Raw genomic sequence first — 19,095 nt, 5'->3', positions numbered from 1 at the left:
ACTCTTTTACCCTTTCACAGGTCCACCACATATGAAAGAACTTTCCCTCGACCTCATTGCATCTCCAGCATTTATCTGATTCAGTCTTATACATCTTAGCAAGCCTAGGTAAAGGTAAAGGGACCCCTGACTATTAGGTCCAGTCATGGACGACTCTGGGGTTGTGGCACTCATCTCGCTTTATTGGCCGAGCAGCGCACAGAAACGCCATTTACATGCTTCCAAACAGCTAGGTTAGCAGGAGCAGGGACCGAGCAATGGGAGCTCATCCCGTCGTGGGGATTCAAACCACCAACCTTATGATCGGCAAGCCCTAGGCTCTGTGGTTTAGACCACAGCGCCACCCATGTCCCTTCATAGCAAGCCTACTTGGAGTTAAATACCACCTGTAAATAATTTTCAAGTAGTTCCCCTTCAAAGAATAACATGCTGTAAACTTCAAATCGCTTTTCCAAAGGTTTTCCCAGAGATTAAAATCTATATTATGTCCTATTGCCCAGTGTGTCACAGAGGCTTTGACAAGCTCGTCTTTTGTTTCCCTGACCGGGATTCATTTCCAGTTCATCATCAAAGTCTCATATATTTGCATGTACACGTAAGGCACCCGTGGCCCAAATCTAGGACTTCTTGCATTAGCAAAGAATTGGAACAGGATTGGTCACAAGGGTCCTCGTCTAGTGCCACTGGCAGTAGGATCAAGGAAGTGTGTCAGCGGTTAACTTGTCTGGTGAGATCCCGCAGAACTGGAGGTGGCAACCCTATCCAGGAGACCTCATACCAATGACAAACTTAGTTGGTCTCTAAGGTACTACTGGAAGGAATTTGTTTTGTTTTGTTCCCCCCCCCCACATCATTAGAGTTAGTTCACGGTATCTGACCATTAAAATACAAACCCATTCCTGCTATAGTCTTCTGTGTAAGCTCCGCAGCACAAAGCACAACAGTATTAAATGTCTGTGCAGATGGGGTGTTAATTGGTGACTGAATGATCAGTAAACAGAGACGTGTGCAGAGAGCTAGATGGGATCTTGTGGAAATTGGTGCTGGCTTCCATCCAAAACTAAATCATTCCACTAAAACAACTTCAGCAGCAGGATTTGGGGGGGGACGGAACGATGACTGTGCTTGCTATTCAAATAAGGAAGAATGTTTCAAGTGTTGAAGCTTCCTTCTGAAACCATTTCCAGTTATAGGCAGTTGTACTTTACCCCCATATTACCCTCAGTGAAATTAGCCGCCTATTTATTAACAACTTTTCTCTGGCTCGCAGCCAAAAAACTCTTGTTATGAATGTGGAGGGGAAGGTTAGAACAACTAAAACACAATGTTTAAAACAACTTACAATTCCGGAAATAAGTTGGAGCCTAAAGAGATACAGTGGTACCTCTGTGTTAAGAACTTAATTCATTCCAGAGGTCTGTTCTTAACCTGAGGTACCACTTTAGCTAATGGGGCCTCCCGCTGCTGCCGTGCCGCCAGCACGCGATTTCGGTTCTCATCCTCAGGTAAAGTTCTTAACCCGAGGTACTACTTCCCGGGTTAGTGGAGTCTGTAACCTGAAGCGTTTGTAACCCAAGGTACCACTGTACACCTCAAGTGTCAAAAGCCAGGGTAAAGAGGTGTCTTCAGAAACCACTTAAAGATAGTGATAGTTGTGGGATGTGTCAGTCAACTCCAACATTCCAAGAAGGACCAAGTGTCATCTCTGAGTCCGTTTGTTTGGACCGTTGAACAGTTGAGCTGCTGCTGCTGATAGATGCTATGAAGGAGTTGTTAAGACTCACTAATATGCAACATATAGCTTATTTTATAACCTAAGTATGAATCTGACAGTTTTATTATAACACAGATTCATGTGTGTTGTTTTTAAGAGGGATGAAAGGGATTTGCAACTGAGAAAGACTCTAACGAGTCAGCAAGCCGTTTTGCTGCTGTGCAGACCTCAGTAAGGAAACGTTTGACTCTGCAACTAAACTAAAGTATATTATAAACGTTCCTACAATAGTCACTGGCACCCACAGTGTGCTCAGTTTTTTTCTGTATTGTTCCTGGTGCAACATGTTTTGAAGGGTTGAATCAGACGTCAGTGAGTCTGAATCTGAATCTGTTGAATCAGACGTCAGTGAGACAAAAGACATGAGTTTTTTCACCAAGGATGGCCTTTCAGTTGCTCCTTGTCATGTTGACTGGTTCTGATGGGAGTTGCAACTCAAGTCTATTGAAGGACCACTGGTTACTCATGTGTTCCCAAGTGAGCAAGATTCAAACGGTCAGTAGGGGTTAAATCCCGCTGTTTCAGCTGTGCTTGCCAGTTCCCAGCAGGGGAACTAGCACGTGCAGTTAAAGCAGAATCAAACCGGACCTGCCACCCACCAGCTGATATTGGAATGGCATCAGCTGATTGGCAGGTGGACATGGATTTTTGAAAATGTCCTTGCAGGCCACATTTGACCTCCGGGCATTTGACCCCTGGGCAGGCCAGGACTGGCCCATGGCTAGGAGGGTCCCCAACCCTGACGTACTGTAGATCAATGCACTTGTTTCAGTTGGACGCTGCATAACAGCTGTTAAGATGTCTGTCTGCTGCACTTTCCATTCTCAGCAGCTGGAAATATTTATATTTAATACGTTGCAGACTAGTGCCTCTTTTATATTCCAGGATTCAGCTAAAGCTCAATGTTGACATTTAAATTCCAATAAAAATGTAAGCATGTGTTTTGACTTGATGTGGCAGGCCCATTTATTTCATATTTTGTTTATATGTATTAAAAATGGCTGGTGATGACCGAGAAATTAATGAATAAGTGAAAAATTGAGCCAACCCAAAATATTGAATTTCTTCCAGGAAAACTATCAGAAGTAATATTATTATGTCGTGCATATTAAGGGAAATGTTTTATCTTGCTGCAGTTCAGCAGCTTTGGGTGTATGGGTCTTGACATTCTGTAAGTATTTCAGTTGTTAAACTACAAATGCACCTGCTTATAAATAGCAAACAAATGTGCACTTTCAGAATTTGAAAACCCTCATGAAGGTCACTTAAGAAAATCAATAGAGTGCTGTGAAGCAGCATTAAAATTTAAAACATACTGTCTTCTGTTCAAATATGTTATTGGTTATTCTGAGTCAGTATATATGGGGGTAGGAGGTGGGGAGAAGACTTCATAGTCTCTTTGACCGCCTTCACCTCCCCACAAGCAAATCCTTTCCTGTCATGACATTCTGTTTCCATTTGTCTCCCAATTTTAAGACTCCATCCCTCAAACTCTAAATTCCCCATCCCTCTGCAGTACACAACTCTTCATCTCAGAAGTTCCCGGACTTTCCCTGCTCTCTCTCCCCCCCTACATACTTTGGCATCCTCCTCCTCAGCTACCAAGCTTCCTTCAAAAAAGTGTAGGCCAGGGAGCACCAGTAACTTCTATGGCACCCATAATAGTTCTCAGCAGACATGCCCTCAACAAGCCCACAAAGCCCAGGAACCTGTGCTTCCTGCTCAGTTCCTGTCGGCATTGGCTTGGCCTTGCCTACACTGAGCCACCCCTTTAAACTTGCTAATTTTTCACTGGTTGCAGCCGAAAGCTTCTCTGCAAGCAAATGTGGTGTTGTGCCAGGCCTTGACAGCAGCCATTTTGTCACTGCCAACCACTGCATGGATGTGCCAACTGACCCATGAAACTTCATCTAGTGCCACTTCTCACCTTGTACTGCCAGTGAAGCGTGAAAGGGCTTTACCTCACCATACCTCAACATTTGGGGGGCCCTGCACCCACTTAGCCCCACTCCTACGTCCTCTTCCCACACAAATTACTTGCTTCTCCACAAATAGCAACTGCACAGATTTTAATACCTTTTTTTTATTACCAGCACCTTGCTCCTTAGCAATTTAGATATGCCTAAACCAGGCATGTCCCAATTCCAGCCTGGGGGCCTAGTCTGTTACAGGAGCGTCCTCAGGCCCGGCTCTAGGGGTAGTCTCGGTGGTGGGGGGTGCCAGAGCGATCTCCGCGCCACGGCGCCCGACCTCCTTGAGACGGCCCTGAGCATCCTACACATGAGTAGGACCTTGGCAAAGACACATGCCCGACTGGCATGTTCTCTCCCTCCTGGTTGATCGTTCGGGAGCTTCAAAAGCTTTCTTCAGCCTGAACATCACAGCGACTGATGCCAAAAAGCATTAGCACGCTTAGGGATCCGCAGAGTCTTCGCAGTTTGCGTAACAGACCTCAGCAACTCAGCATTTGGCTAATCCATTTTATTTACTGATACATATAAACACACACGGAGCACTGCAACATGGCTCCCTCTCTCTCTAGCATCATACAGCAAAGAGAGAGAGAAACAAAGGATAATAGTCTCACTTCATGGAAGACAGTAACACAAACACCCTGTCTCCGTCACTTCCAACTCTGTGGAGTGAAAAACATACGCCGTCATGTGATAGACAACAATCCCATGACTGCAGACACTGGGAATGAATCTTCAACATAATCCGGCCCACCGGTTGATTTAATCCAGCCCCTGTGGCAGTTTATTTCCTGGGTTAAAATCCTTTAAAAAGCTGAACAACTTCAATCCTAAAAAAAGGTCAACCACTTTCGTCAGCTCTTACGCATGTTCACTTCATCAAATCTGGCCCTCTTTGAAAATAGTTTGGACACCCCTCGTAAGCATTCTGGTGACATCATTTGTCTTAGAAAAGCTTGGAAGAACCTAAAGATATGAAGGAAGGCAATGCACTATGATTATAATATCAGTAAAACATGGCATATGAGTCAAGACTGATAGGGTTGGGTTTGATTAGCTTGAAGAGGGAAACCTGTAACAGCCTTCAAAATGCAAGGACCCTTGTCTATCCTGACTGTAGTGTGTCCATTGGTTTTACCATAAGATGTATTTCTCCTTGATTGTAAAGATGTCTCCAAGGCCACCACATATCACTCAGGCACAAGCCAGGCAACTCCAGTGCAGCCTTGAGCAAAGGGAAGATTCTCCAACTCTGGGCTAGGTTCTCTTCCTTTCTCCTATCTTACTTCAGAGGCCTATTCAGAATTGAGGCAGCAACAGGAACACAAACAACTTTCTCTGAAGCTACACATCACTAGATATGGTCCACCATCCTTTCCCAAGGTAGGAACAGACTGAAGCGTCCTCCGAGGGTTCTGTGAAATTTGTTCTAGAAGACTGAGCTGTTTTTTTACCTTCTTTGATGAAGGGCTTGGTATAATTAAAATGTAAATAGTTTGCACCAACTGAAGTCGGTTTAATAAAATATAATTTTCTTGACCATCAGTACATTATGTTTTTTCTCTTCCTACCAAATAAAATACTTTGCTCTTGTGTCAGAGCAGATACAGTCAAGATGATCCATGTGTGAACATTTCTGACTAAAGACGAAACAGGAAATACTTAATATTTGCAAGCATTCCTTACCTGCAATTTTATCCATTCATTCTCTTTTTTCTTTTTAATCTATTTATTAATTTTCCAATTAAAACACAATTATATCACACCTATTATTTCAAATTATACCAATACATATCAATTAAACCGAATGTTATGCCAAATCATTAAAAAAAAAATTGAGTTCCCATGCTTCAAAATTTGGGGATTCCTGACAACTGTCCACACTGCCGTCTTTATTCTAATGTCCAAATCGTCACTCAAAGTCTGTGATAATCCCGATCTTTTCCCTCCAGTCCCTCTAGATGTTTTCTTTCTTTCATTCAATTTTTTCCCCAGCTGCTGAGATAAGCATCAAACGAGATTTCACATATATTCATTCTCCTGTGTGAATTTTAACCAGTCCGGCCCCCCCATAAGTCACTCTTCATCTGGAGTGCCTCTCCTGCTGCGTCCATTCATTCTCAGAACAGCTGTGAAACTGCCACCAGAGCAACAGCAAAAAGAGCACCAGACTAACATAGCGGTTACTTTTGATTCTAACTTTTATTGATGACCCTAAAATATGCCTCAGAATAATTAAATACTGCCCCATGGCATTAAAAATACACACAAATGTATCAAAATATTTGTATTCCGAAGATTATGTACATATCATACACTTTACAGTCATTTATGTAAACAGGAATCTCTTTTCTCCATGTGTGATAAATCTTTTTTTGTAACATTTAGGAAACCTCAAATCCTCACCCACACACAAAGTCCTATGAAATGTTAAGAGTACCCCACTCTTAAATATATATATATATAGGAAATAGTTCAAAGCATCTACAAAAGCAAAATTATTAATCAGGTTAGTACAAAAATGAATTATATTACATTCATATAAAAAAGTTAAAATAGTAGCCTATGGGTCATATGCAATTTCTTAAAAGATGGGAGGAAGTGTTGGAGCCAGCCCAAGACCTTTCACTTCCAAAATGTGAAGGGTAAAATGGTGCCTCTATTCCAATCCATGTGTAGAAGCTAACTGGCCTGACAGATTAATCTTACTTCCAACACTAGCCGCTGGACATCATCTTCTGCCACATCTCTGGGTGGCAGGTTAGCTCAAGGGGCAAAGGGCAGGTCATGTGGCACACACAATTCTGTCCTCCAATACCTTTTCCCATTCCCTGCTCACTAGTATCCCTAGGAACAGAAGCGCATGAAGGATGGGGTGTGTGCAGTATAATCATGGATATAAGTTCTGCAACTCAGCTACGATCTTAAAAGCCCATGATCACAGAACATGTCACGTGTCCCTCAGACAAACCAGCAGTCACACATTGTATTGCCTGCAGAAATCACAGCTATGCACTACACCAGCATCACCGAGGTAGGTCCTAATTTCTGGCTAGGCCATTGTGAACTGTTGCCCGTTAACCTGGCCCATGCCCATGATGCTAACCGTACAAGATTGCAGGTGGGTAGGCAGAAGGAAGCAGGTGAGTCATTCTCTTGGCCCATGTGTCACTGTTAAAATTGTAGGAGCAACAATAATATTAGTGGGAGAATAAGAAGCAACAGAGTTGGTGGTCCAGTTATTCAGGTACTGTAGGGCTAGTATGTCACGGGTATCAATTCCCAGTTTCTGACATTTAACAATGAGGACTTGATTTTTAACCCTTTTGAAGCCAACGTACCACCATGCCACCATGCCAGGAAAGAACCGCCCATTTTATTTCTGCCAGGTAAAGCCTTTCCGCTTGCCTGGAAAGCAGCACATCGTTAGGGAGGTGAGGAATAAGAAGCTTGTAACCAGTCAAATGTACCACATTTTGTACCACACACCTTTCTAACATAAAATAGAGCTACTGATCCAAGGATCAACAGATCAACATACCACCCAATTACTCCTTTTTTCACATTCTTTTCATTCTTCTGTCAAACATAATACTAAATTTCATTTGAGATAAGAGGAGACCATCATCTCCACCCACTTATGATAGGAAAGGTCTGGTTTCAAATCTCATGTTAGCCATACATTCGTATATGCCTTAATAATATCCAGTCTTTTACACCGGCTAAGCAACCAGAGGGGGAGGAGGAGGAGGAGGGGGAGGAGGAGCAGGAGCAGGAGCAGGAGCAGGAGGAGGTGAGGAGTTGTTTGGACTTGATATCCCACCTTTCACTCCCCTTAAGGAGTCTCAAAGGGGCTAACAATCTCCTTTCCCTTCCTCTCCCACAACAAACACTCTGTGAGGCTGAGAGACTTCAGAGAAAAGTGACTAGCCCAAGGTCACCCAGCAGCTGCATGTGGAGGAGAGGGGAAGTGAACCCGGTTCACCAGATTATGAGTCCACCACTCTTAACCACTACACCACGCTGGCTCTCTGGCAAGCCACCAGTCTCCAGCACCTTCCCTTCTTATGGATTTATTTGACATCCTGCCCTCCTTACTGACATCATGACTAAGTTTTAAGCCAACAGTGGAAGCCCTGAGAAGGGGAGCTTTTATGCACAAGAGGAGAATGGCTTCAATGACCCCCTGGGTAGCCTCCAGCCAGCTGTATTCTTTAAACATTAGGATACATACATTTGGAAATATGGGGACACTATTGCTGGTTTACCTTACAAGGGTTGTGGTAAGGATTACTGAGATAATATATGTGAAATACTCCTTGAGCCCTTAAGAAAGGCACTTTACGGTCTACAAACAAAAACAAATCCCACACAACTTTTTGAGAGGTACGCAATGTTAAAGAAGAAGAAATTGTGACTGTGACTTCAAAACGTGTGTAAAGGTAAAGGGACCCCTGACCATTAGGTCCAGTCGTGACCAACTGGGGTTGCGGCGCTCATCTCGCGTTATTGGCTGAGGGTCATGTGGCCAGCATGACTAAGTCGCTTCTGGCGAACCAGAGCAGCACACAGAAACGCCGTTTACCTTCCCGCTGTAGTGATACCTATTTATCTACTTGCGCTTTGACATGCTTTCAAACTGCTAGGTTGGCAGGAGCTGGGACAGAGCAACAGGAGCTCACCCCATCGTGGGGATTCAAACTGCCGACCTGCAATCCCTAGGCTCTGTGGTTTAACCCACAGCGCCACCTGCGTCCCAAAACGTGTGTATCATATGGTAAATAAACCAAATTGGGGGATCTATATCTATCTTCTTTTGATCTAGAAGGGATTTGAGTGGTGGTAGAGTCATACCCCAAATATGTTTACTCAGAAGTAAGTTTCCTTGTTTTCCTTGGGGCTTATTCTCAGATTGCAGCCTCTAAGATAGGGCAATAAGGCGATGGACAGATCTATCTCCACCACACATGACAACAATGTTGGGCTCAGATGTACAATGGTCAAGTCTACATGCACATAATATTTAAAGCGGTAAGAAGAAACCCTTTGATCCATCTATACTTTATGGCCTGTGGTGACACACTTGCATGGGTTAGGTACTGCATATATATGGATAAGACCAAATGTCTGCATTGAGCTAATCCAATCAATTACACCTCTCTAGGAGGGAGAGCAACAAGAGGGTGGGAAAGACCCACAACATCAGTCCCACCCAGTGTGTATGAGTGTCACAGAGGTGCTCGAATGTGCTGTCCCGTAGATAGCTGGATGTAAAATCCAGTATCTCACAGAGATATGGGTGCAACCCTGCAGCCGGCCGTTTCTCAAACTCGAAGAGATTAGGCACTAATGTTCAGTCTCCCCTAACCCCCAGAAATACACCTGAAAGCTAAAGGCTGGTCACAGTTTGGACAATGCCAAACAGATTTAAGTTGAAGCTGATCCTCAAACTTCTAGAAAAGAAACAGTATAAAAATAAAGAGGAAAAATAAGGGGGCAGCCACCTCATCTATTTGTTTTTGTCACATAAAATCTTGTAGAAAAGGAATGCTAACCTAAAATATTGCATTTGTATAAAACCACAAAGACTTCTAAGAGAAATTTTTTTAAATTATGTATACATATAAAAAGGCCTTCTCTAGCAACTAAAATTTTTCTTCTTTTGTTTCCAAGCAGATGCCATTTTGCAGCTCAACCTAGAATCACATTTCCCCTCGTCTATGAGCCTTTGCTGCTACAGCGCCACCTTCCTCTTCTTCCTCCTCTTCCTCCTCTTCCTCCTCATAGTTCTCATCACGGCCTTCTTTACGATTATTTTCCTCTTGGACTTCTTGCTCTTGATCTGCGCCTTCACTCATTTTTTCTTCAGCCTGGCAGCATGAGAAAATAATAACCCCAGAACAAAGATAACAAAAGAGAAAACTATTCAGCTTTTTGGGAAACAGGTATTTGATGATAAAACTCTGCAGCATCTGCTATGGCGAAATATTTCTTAACACCCACACCCACACCAGAGTCATAGCACAGAACAAAACAGCATTATTGTGCTACTGCAGGCTGTTGAAATTCTATGATTACTAAAGCCTTGAACCGAACTATCTTCTGCTGGGAGAGATCAAGCATAAAGTTGTGACAAACAGCTGGAGCAACATATTGTGCTCTTTTAAGACTCCCTTCAGCCGTATTGCTATAAATTCTTCTAAAAAGAATACCAATAATTACATTTGAGGTTTGGGCCAATTAACCTGTCCAACATTGTCAACTGATCACATATTGTTTGACAAAGGTCAAATAGTCCAGGGAAACAAGAATGCCCTGGTGTTCTTTCCACTGCATCACGGAGGCCATTCAATAGCAACTGCAAGAGCGCAAGCTGTTTGCTCCTCAGCCTGGAGTAGTCAGGGTCTAGGGCTGCGTACAAACAACCTGCTTGCAGCACAAAACATGTTGCTTTTCCTCAATCCAGAATCAACCGTGCTCATCCTCAAAATGCTGCTAGATTGATTCCAGATCCTGCTGTCCACAAAGTTGGGTGTGATTACTTGATATGCCTTTTGAAAACCCTCCTCTTCTCTTGACTAGCTGACCTATGCCTTCTCCTCCCTGCACATGCCCCAGGTGAATGGAGAAGGAAGTGGGGACTGCAATCTTGGCATATGCTTACCCACACTGCCACTGGGCAGGTGAATGCACACCCACCCACCCACCCACCCATGTTTTCAAATGAACACACTGTGGGGTAATGCGGAATTAACCCGTGATGAGCTTTCCTTTCTGGAATGAAACCAGTTTGTCCTTTTTCTTATTTTATACGTAGCCCAGTAGTGTTATGCAGACATCTCTGACCTGAATATTCAAGAAGAGTTTGGATTTGATATCCAGCTTTATCACTACCCGAAGGAGTCTCAAAGCGGCTAACATTCTCCTTTCCCTTCCTCCTCCACAACAAACACTCTGTGAGGTGAGTGGGGCTGAGAGACTTCAGAGAAGTGTGACTAGCCCAAGGTCACCCAGCAGCTGCATGTGGAGGAACGGAGAAGCGAACCCGGTTCCCCAGATTACGAGTCTACCGCTCTTAACCACTACACCACACTGGCTGGAAACACACAAAACCTCCCTTAACCACCCATTTTATCGAGCATCCCCCATCTACGCAGTGTGCCTACATTTTCATCATTTTCGCCGTATGGCTCCTCGCCGTTGTGATTCAGCTCCCTCTTCTTCTCCTCGGTCAGATCTCCCTGGGCCTGAAAAGAGACACATATGCCCAGTTGGAGGGGAAGTAACAACCCATTTGAAGCCACCTGAAGTTTTGTGTGGCCATTCATTAATTACATTTATATCCTGCCCCTCCCCCACCCTCTCTCTCTCTCAAGAGAACAAGTGGTTTTTATACACAAACAATTCAGTCCAACATGGCTACACAACCTCTTTGGATAATTAGTTTAATTACCCTCCTCATTTAATCCCCACAACAACAACAACCCTGTAAGGTAGGTTAGACTGCTGGGAGGCAGTGACGAGCCCAAGGTCACCCAATGAGTTTCATGGTTGAGTGGGGATTTGAACCCTCGTCTCCCAGGTCCCAGTCCAGCACTCTAACCACTACGTCACCCTGAAGACATGCCTTTGCAATGCGTAGTAGAGGAAAGCAAACATTCATTAACTACATATACATACAGGAGGGTTCAAAGTGCCTTGACCTGCAGAAAAATTGGGATTTTCTCCTCCTATCTCCTAGAATATGCTTTGGTTCATTTCCCAGCTGCAAAAACTTATGGCAATTGTACTCAATATATTCCATTTTCTTACTCCCATATCCTACAGGGAAGGGCTGCAGGTGAGTGTACAGCAAATCTCTTTCTTTTAAACCGTTTTTAATATGGTATTTTTTATTTTTAAAAATGCTGTAACCAGCCTTGGGACCGTATGGTGAAGAACGGGTAAGGAATTTAAATAGTAATAATACAGATATATGCTGACAATTAAGAGAGCTGTTGCTTTGGTTCTTGTCGATGTTACCGTACTTTACCGTGTATAACACGTCCCCATGTATAAGACGCCCTCTATTTTTGGGGACTCAAATTTAAGAAAATGGGGGGGATATGGCACAAAGTTGTTCAGCTTTTGCGGGGGAGGGGGATTACCCAGGGCTGCTGAGCTTTCTTTAGGGGGTATTGACGAAAATAGCCTCCCGTTTGTCCCATTGCCAGCAGAAGCTGCCAATCGCCTGACCAACTGCCACAGCATCAGCCAATCAACACCACCCATTGACGCAGCAACCAATAACACACACAACAGCCACTGACAGCAACCAATCAATCGCCCACCCTATGCACTACCCATGTATAAGACGACCCCCACTTTTTAGCATGAATTTTTTAAAAATAAAAAACATAGTCTTATACATGGAAAAGTACAGTACTTATCACATTTTTAGCACATTCTTCCTCCAAAGCAGGTCCCCTCAGGTTCCTTACCTCTTCTTCTCCCTCTTCCTGGTACTGCTCATCCACATTGTCTTCTTGCTGATCAGGGTTACCCACCATCTGCAGACAAACACATTCCATAGCTAATACCTCTAATATCACTGAAAACCATGCATTGACTTACTTATTTAAAATCAAACCCAGGAGAGGCGTAACTACAAAAAAAAAAGGATGCAACATGGCAAGGGTTTGATTTCCAATGCTCACCTTTCACCAAGGGATCTGCGCAGGTATAGTTTTGTTTCGTCTTATAGCAGCAATTAAGGTGCCTCTACCGGAGTTTATAGTTAAGAAACCAACCATAGTTAAAAGCTAGTCACAGTTCTGTTACAACCAGGGCTTAGTCACCCTGGGCTCTCTTTGGGGAGGAAGAGCATGGTATAAATCTAACAAATTAAAATAGATTTGTGTAAAATAAACCCGATATTTCTACATTAGCATGCACTCAAAGCAGCTTATGCATTTTGTAATCAGTGAGCAAAGTGACAAACAATAGATGTGATAATGGAATACTGAATAGTATAAAGGTAAAGGTAAAGGGACCCCTCACCATTAGGTCCAGTCATAACCGACTCTGGGGTTGCGGTGCTCATCTCGCGTTATTGGCCAAGGGACCCAGCATGCAGCTTCCAGGTCATGTGGCCAGGATGACAAAGCCGCTTCTGGCGAACCAGAGCAGCACACGGAAATGCCGTTTACCTTCCCGCTGTAGCGGTACCTATTTATCTACTTGCACTTTGACATGCTTTCGAACTGCTAGGTTGGCAGGAGCTGGGACCGAGCAACAGAAGCTCACCCCGTCGCGGGGATTCGAACCGCCGACCTTCTGATCGGCAAGCCCTAGGCTCTATGGTTTAGACCACAGCGCCACCCGCATCCCAGGATCATGAAAGGAAGGTGTAAATAAATGAAACAAATCAGCTGCGGCAAACTTCACATGTGGTCATTTTAGGAAATTCTCCCTGATCCAGTTGGAAGGAAGGTGTGGCAGAATGCAAAGCAGAGCAAGCCCATGGAAGTCTAATGCCATGGGAAACCCAAGGTCTGAATATCCATGCGTTGCAATGCATTGTGTGTGAGGTGAAATGCCTATTTGCAATGGCTATTTCATACATACAGGACATCCCTTGAAGCTGCAGCCTTTGTTTGAAATAGGGCCTCCACTTGATAGCTATGGCCTTTTGTATACTGACCACTAAATGTTCTTCCATTTCAGGGTTCTCTTGTTTTGGGTTATTCGGCTTCAGTTGCTTATTCTCATCAGGCAGGTTCTCTTCCCTCTCCTGCTCTGCTTCCTCAAACTCATCTTCTCCTTGATTGTTGGGATCATCAGCTGGGTTGACATCATCCCCGGCTGCCTTCTGCATTCCGAGAGAATTTCAATAAAGAATAAAACGCATTTCACTACAACGTCGCCTTAGGTCCATATCCAACACACCACTCAGATCTGCTTTAGATTTTCAAGAGCAGGCAAAATTACAATCTATGGGTTGTACTCAATGAAGCCTTATCATAGCTGTCAAGTTTTCCCTTTTCTCGCGAGGAAGCCTATTCAGCAAAAGGGAATTTCCCTTAAAAAGAGGGAGAACTTGACAGCTATGAGCCCTATTCAGAGTAGACTCACTGAAATTTAGTCATTCCCATTAACATCAGCGGGTCTACTCTGAGTAGCAGTGGTACTAGATACCACCTTACATTTCTGATTTTTTTAAAAATGTATTTATTGAATTTATATACCGCCCTATACATGGGGGTCTCAGAGCCATTCACCACAAGGAGACATATACCCAGATGCGAATCTCCAGTGGCTGCAAAGTCTGGTGGGCACCCAGCCAACTCTCAGCTGTTGAACTGAGTGTATGAGATGGCAGCTTAGAGGCCTTCACCCAAAGGCCGCAGGATCAGGGTTAGACTTATTGATCCTTACAGTAGCCCTGTGAAGTAGGTCAAACCAGGAGAGAAAGTGACTTGCCCTAGTAGGTTTAATAAAGACTTACAAGTTAGTACACCCAGGGTAATTCTTTACAGCATCCACTCCCAGTCAAGGGGCACTGCTATAAGAGGAGCAAGTAGGCAGGTGCTCACTGTGTTAAAACTGACAGGGCCATGCTGATCTGAGCACATCTCTTCCTACTCCAAAGCTTGATCCATCAAGTCTGTGTAGCATAGCAGCGAAGATGTTGAACTGCAAACCAAGAACCCCCTGGAGCCAATATCACCCCTGCCATGAACTTAAGAAACTGCCTTATAAACAAGCCACCCTCTCTCACCTCAACCTTTGCTATGTGGAGAGAATAATTGCCTGTCTTGCCAAGATCAGCTGGCTTTATTGCTGTGTGTGTGTGTGTGTGTGTGTGTGTGTGTGTGTGTGAGAGAGAGAGAGAGAGAGAGAGAGAGAGAGAGAGAGAGAGAGTTACTTGACTGCAGTCTAAATTGAGCTATTAAATGGCTTTTGTTTTAAATTTGTTGCAAATCACATTGAAGTGGCATTTGCTCAGAAAGGCAGGATATAAAACCTACGATAAAGGCATATATAAGTAAAACAAAATATGAAACACTTTGCAGACATGGCAGTGCTATATAAATGCTGGCTGTTATTATTCGTACTTCCTCCCTAACCCTTCCTTCCTTGAATTCTGAAGAAACTGATTTACTATTTCAAGATACGGCAAGATTCTTGGCCTGCTTTTTGTTCTCTGATGTTACCACACCCCATTTATTTATTTGTTGTTTTGCTTTTAACACAGGACCACCAGCCTCAGAGCCAGCTGATGAGGAGGGCTCAGCAATGGGCTCCTGGCCACCATCGTAGTTTTCCCAAAATGCAATGCTCCAAACATTCTGTGGAACTGTTGTTTTTCTTTTTTTAAAAAAATGGCTGCCACAAAATACCTGGGAAAACTTAAAATGGTGGCCCCAGTCAGTGTCACCGACAATCCAAGGCAGTACCTCCAGGCCAAATAAGCCTTGCTTCTGCCTCTGTTACAAGAAGAAGCACCTCCAGCATGGTGCCTGACACACAATTAATGACTTAACTAGCTTCCTGTCTATTGCTGTCTGTTATAAAACTGCCCCAAAATGCAATTTTAAAATATCAATGTATGCTATTCCCACTCACCGGTTCTTCATTCTGCTCACTCTCTGCTCGGTGGTCCAGTTCATGATCCTGTTGTCCGTTTGCATTATTGTGGTCTTCTTCCTCCGCTTCACCTGGGTGCTGGTTCTGCCGATCGTAATCTGATCAAAGTCAATTCAGATCATTCATTCAGCCCTCCTTCCATTCAGAAAGACCGCATAAGCGGAACACCGTATTTGTAAGCCACGAAAGAAACAGCTTCCATGTGCAATTCAAGACGTATGAAAGTTGGATAATGTGGACAGAGAAAATTTCGGCACAAGAAGATAGAGATGAATGAGCCCCATGAAATCCAGAAATAAGCCAAGCTGGGCTTTACCTGCTTTAAATATGGCCAACCCATTGATTGCATTTTCAATTACACACGTCTTATTTTAAAGGCAGCGTTAAAGACAAGAGTTGGGGAGAACATCACTTACTTTCTTCTTCTTCCTGGGCACCTTCTTGTTCTCCTTGCACAATATCCTGATCCAGGTTGTCGTAATGGGATTGGTGGCTGGAGAAACATTATACGAAGGGGTTAATTCGGATTCGCAAGGGGATTTTTATTGTTGTTAAAACAGGGGTGGAGAACCTATCGCCCTCCAGAGGTTACTGGACTACAACTCCCATCAGCCCCTGCCAAGCATGGCCAGGGATGATGGGCAATGAGGGTTCAGCAACAGCTCAGGGGCACACATCCTTGTGAGAAAAGATGGAAGACCAATGCTTGCCCATTTGTTTATTTGTTGGGGTTTGGAGCCAGCTAGGCACCTCTTTGTATTGGTGTACAGAGAGTGTTGGTGAGGAAGGCAGCCTTCCCCCATTGTGGGTTGCACCTCCAACTTTACATGTGTTGCCACAGCAACGCAATGCACCCATGTGGAAGGAAGTACAGGGCCATTGCTAGCTGCACTGTGAGTGTGAGATGGCAAGAGAGGGTGCTCTTTCATGAGTGGGAAGAATAACCCAACCCAGGACACCAAGTGAGTGCGCTCCCCTAGAACACACACACACACACACACACACACACACACACATACACACCTGTTCCCAGAATCCTCTGCAATGCGCAGGGTTTCCATGAGGGAAACTGTGATAATGGATGCAGACTGGAGAGATGCATGTACGCAAAACCTCTCACTTTGAATGGCTGGAATGTTGTTCACTGTACAAATGCTAAGAGTCACACCCGCTATTCCACCTACTAGGCCTGCCCACCACTGGCACGTGACCCCCCCCCCCCCGTAAGGCTTCCCTTGAGAGAATGTGGCCCTGAGTCCGGAAAAAGGTCCCTTGCTTTAAGGCAATATAATGCAGAAAGGATTCCTGACAGCAGACACTTGAAAAGCCAGTTTGTAGGCGCCCATGGTGAACGCCGTTTTCTAAATGCTTGCTGTCAGGACATGGTGCAAGTCAGGGAATGGCCCGCATCTTTATCCTGCTCTCGTATCTAGCAGCTGTGGAGAGGTGGGTCGGCCTGCACCTCCCCACAGGTAGCATATCAGCAGCCTGACCCCCACAAAGGCAGCGTGGCCCTGAGCTCCAAGCAGGGGTTTGAAGAAAGTACCAGAAGGTTCCAGAAGGTTCCGGAAATTCTAGTCACTTTCAAAGTCTGAGGCAACCTGAGCTGACCTCCTTTCTCAGAGGTTGACAGGAGCCAAAAGTGTGTTTTAGAAAGATAACCTTAGGCGGTGTTTAAATTGCTCTTCGCCCTGCTCTGCCTGCCTGCGCAGTGTCAGCTCTCGCTGCTGAAGCTGCTGCTGCCGTAGCAAGTGCTCTTGTAGCCTCCCCTGGTGCAGAGACTCCTGGTGTTCTCTGAGGCGATTGGCCTCCTCCGCTCGCTGGGCGGCCAGCCGCTGTTGTTCCAGCTGCTCCTCGTAGGCAGATTTGTATCGGGTTATCGTCTTCACCGTTGGTGGTTCCTGGGCGAAGACAAATAGCTTAAAGTAAAGACCTAAGTAAGAAAAGGCTTAAGTACGGAAAATAAAGGCAGAATGAACTGCAAGAGCCGTAGCTCAGTGGCAGAGCATAGGCTTTGAATGCAGAAGGCTTGGGGTTCAATCCCCATCACCTCCACTTAAAAGAAACATGTAGCACAGGGGGCAGAAAAAAACTTGTTGCAAGAGCCTGGAAGCCACTGCTAGTCACTGCTGGGCTATACAGACTGTGGATCTGGTGCCAAATAAGGCCGCTTCCCGAGTTCTAACATCTTGCTAAGTACACCAGCTCCTGAACTGAAAGAACCTGTTCCACACTTAGAATCACAAAGTTGTAGAGTTGGAAGGGACCCCAACGGTCATCCAGTCCAACCCCCTGCAATGCAGGAATCTCAATTAAGGCATCCATGACAGATAGCCATCCTACCTCTGCTTAAAAACCTCCAAGGAAGGAGAGCCCGTCCCTTTATGGGTCGTCGCGAGGATTAAGAAAAGGGAAATGGGATTAACCCCTCCCTGTTTTGGCCAGGACCCTCCTTTATCAATGAGATCAAAGCATTTCAAGCGTTCCACCACCGCTCCTTCCCCAAATCCCAGAATCCCTTACTTCCATAGATGATAGGACCTAAAATAATGGAGGGAAATGACAGGTGGATGCCCAGACAGAAAGAGGAAAGAGGGCTTGAAAGAAAACCTCTCTCTCTCTCTCTCTCTCTCTCTCTCTCTCTCACACACACACACACACACACACACACACACACACACACACATATACAAGGGATGCTTTTAGCCAGGAAACCCTCTAAAGTTGGGCAGGAGCCCCAGGGGAAATACATTTCACGTAACGATTTGAGCATCAGCCAAGACTCTGGGCTGAGGGACACTCGTGAGTTCTAATGAAGCTTGAAATACAGGATGACTTTGTTAGTCAGATAAACACCAACAAGGTCCTGGGCTGAAACCAAAGGAACAAGCAGATTTTTGCACCCCTGAGACGTGACCCAGAAGGCAGAGCCATCTCTCCGAGATTCTATTTACAGCTCTACACAAAACATTACCTGTATGCACTGTACCCTTGAGACGCTCAGTTCCTTGAGGCAGGTTGCTTGCAGAATTAAAATGGCCTGTCAAAATATTAGGGCACATCTGGATGCAAGGAAGAGCGCTCTGGACTCAAAGGCAAATGGCAAGAACAGATTCTGCCATCAAACGCAAATATACTGCCTGCAGATTGCATACAACTTGTAAAGGGCTCTTTTATTATATCGCTGCTTTTATTTTTAATGATGTTTCCAGCTGGGCTAAAAGCCTTAACAAATTTAATTGACTGGAAGGGACACAGGAAGTTGCCTTATAGAGAGCCAGACCAATGGTCCACCTGGTTCAATACTGTTGACATTACTGTCTTCAGCTGGTGCATTAGGACCTGCTAGTGGGTCACGACCTGATCCCAGGTGGGTCACAACAAGAGCACTGCTACCATGCAGACATATTGTAAAAAGTTGAGAAATGGGTCCCCCAAATGCATGTTTGGGGTAATAATAATATTATAATAATTTATTATTTATACCCCGCCCACCTGGCTGGGTTTCCCCAGCCACTCTGGGCGGCTTCCATCCGAATATTAAAAACAATACAGCATCAAACATTAAAAACTTCCCTAAACAGGGCCGCCTTCAGTTGTCTTCTAAAAGTAAAATAGTTGCTTATTGCCTTGACATCTGCTGAGAGGGCGTTCCACAGGGCGGGTTGCCACTACCGAGAAGGCCCTCTGTCTGCTTCCCTGTAACCTCACTTCTCGCAA

General features: G+C 44.6%; 1 protein-coding gene across 4 annotated transcripts in view; it reads right to left on the bottom strand.

Annotated features, from left to right (window-relative positions):
* Positions 1-5,930: 5,930 nt before the first annotated feature.
* GOLIM4 (golgi integral membrane protein 4) overlaps positions 5,931-19,095 on the bottom strand; it is a 56,162-nt gene continuing 42,997 nt past the window's right edge. For 3 of the 4 annotated variants that reach the window (XM_060274399.1, XM_060274401.1, XM_060274402.1), the window contains 7 exons: positions 17,038-17,276; positions 15,792-15,868; positions 15,355-15,473; positions 13,430-13,597; positions 12,228-12,296; positions 10,914-10,994; positions 5,931-9,617 (listed from right to left, as the gene is read on the bottom strand). In XM_060274399.1, coding sequence (XP_060130382.1) covers positions 9,450-9,617; positions 10,914-10,994; positions 12,228-12,296; positions 13,430-13,597; positions 15,355-15,473; positions 15,792-15,868; positions 17,038-17,276 — 921 coding nt within the window. In that variant the 3' untranslated portion in view covers positions 5,931-9,449. The remainder of the gene's footprint in view (positions 9,618-10,913; positions 10,995-12,227; positions 12,297-13,429; positions 13,598-15,354; positions 15,474-15,791; positions 15,869-17,037; positions 17,277-19,095) is intronic. The other variant, XM_060274400.1, reaches the window with a different exon arrangement.

Source organism: Zootoca vivipara, chromosome 5, assembly GCF_963506605.1.
Source record: "Zootoca vivipara chromosome 5, rZooViv1.1, whole genome shotgun sequence".
NCBI lineage: Eukaryota > Metazoa > Chordata > Lepidosauria > Squamata > Lacertidae > Zootoca > Zootoca vivipara.
The sequence above is the reverse complement of the archived record's forward strand: the minus strand, read 5'-3'. Positions and strand labels throughout refer to the sequence as shown.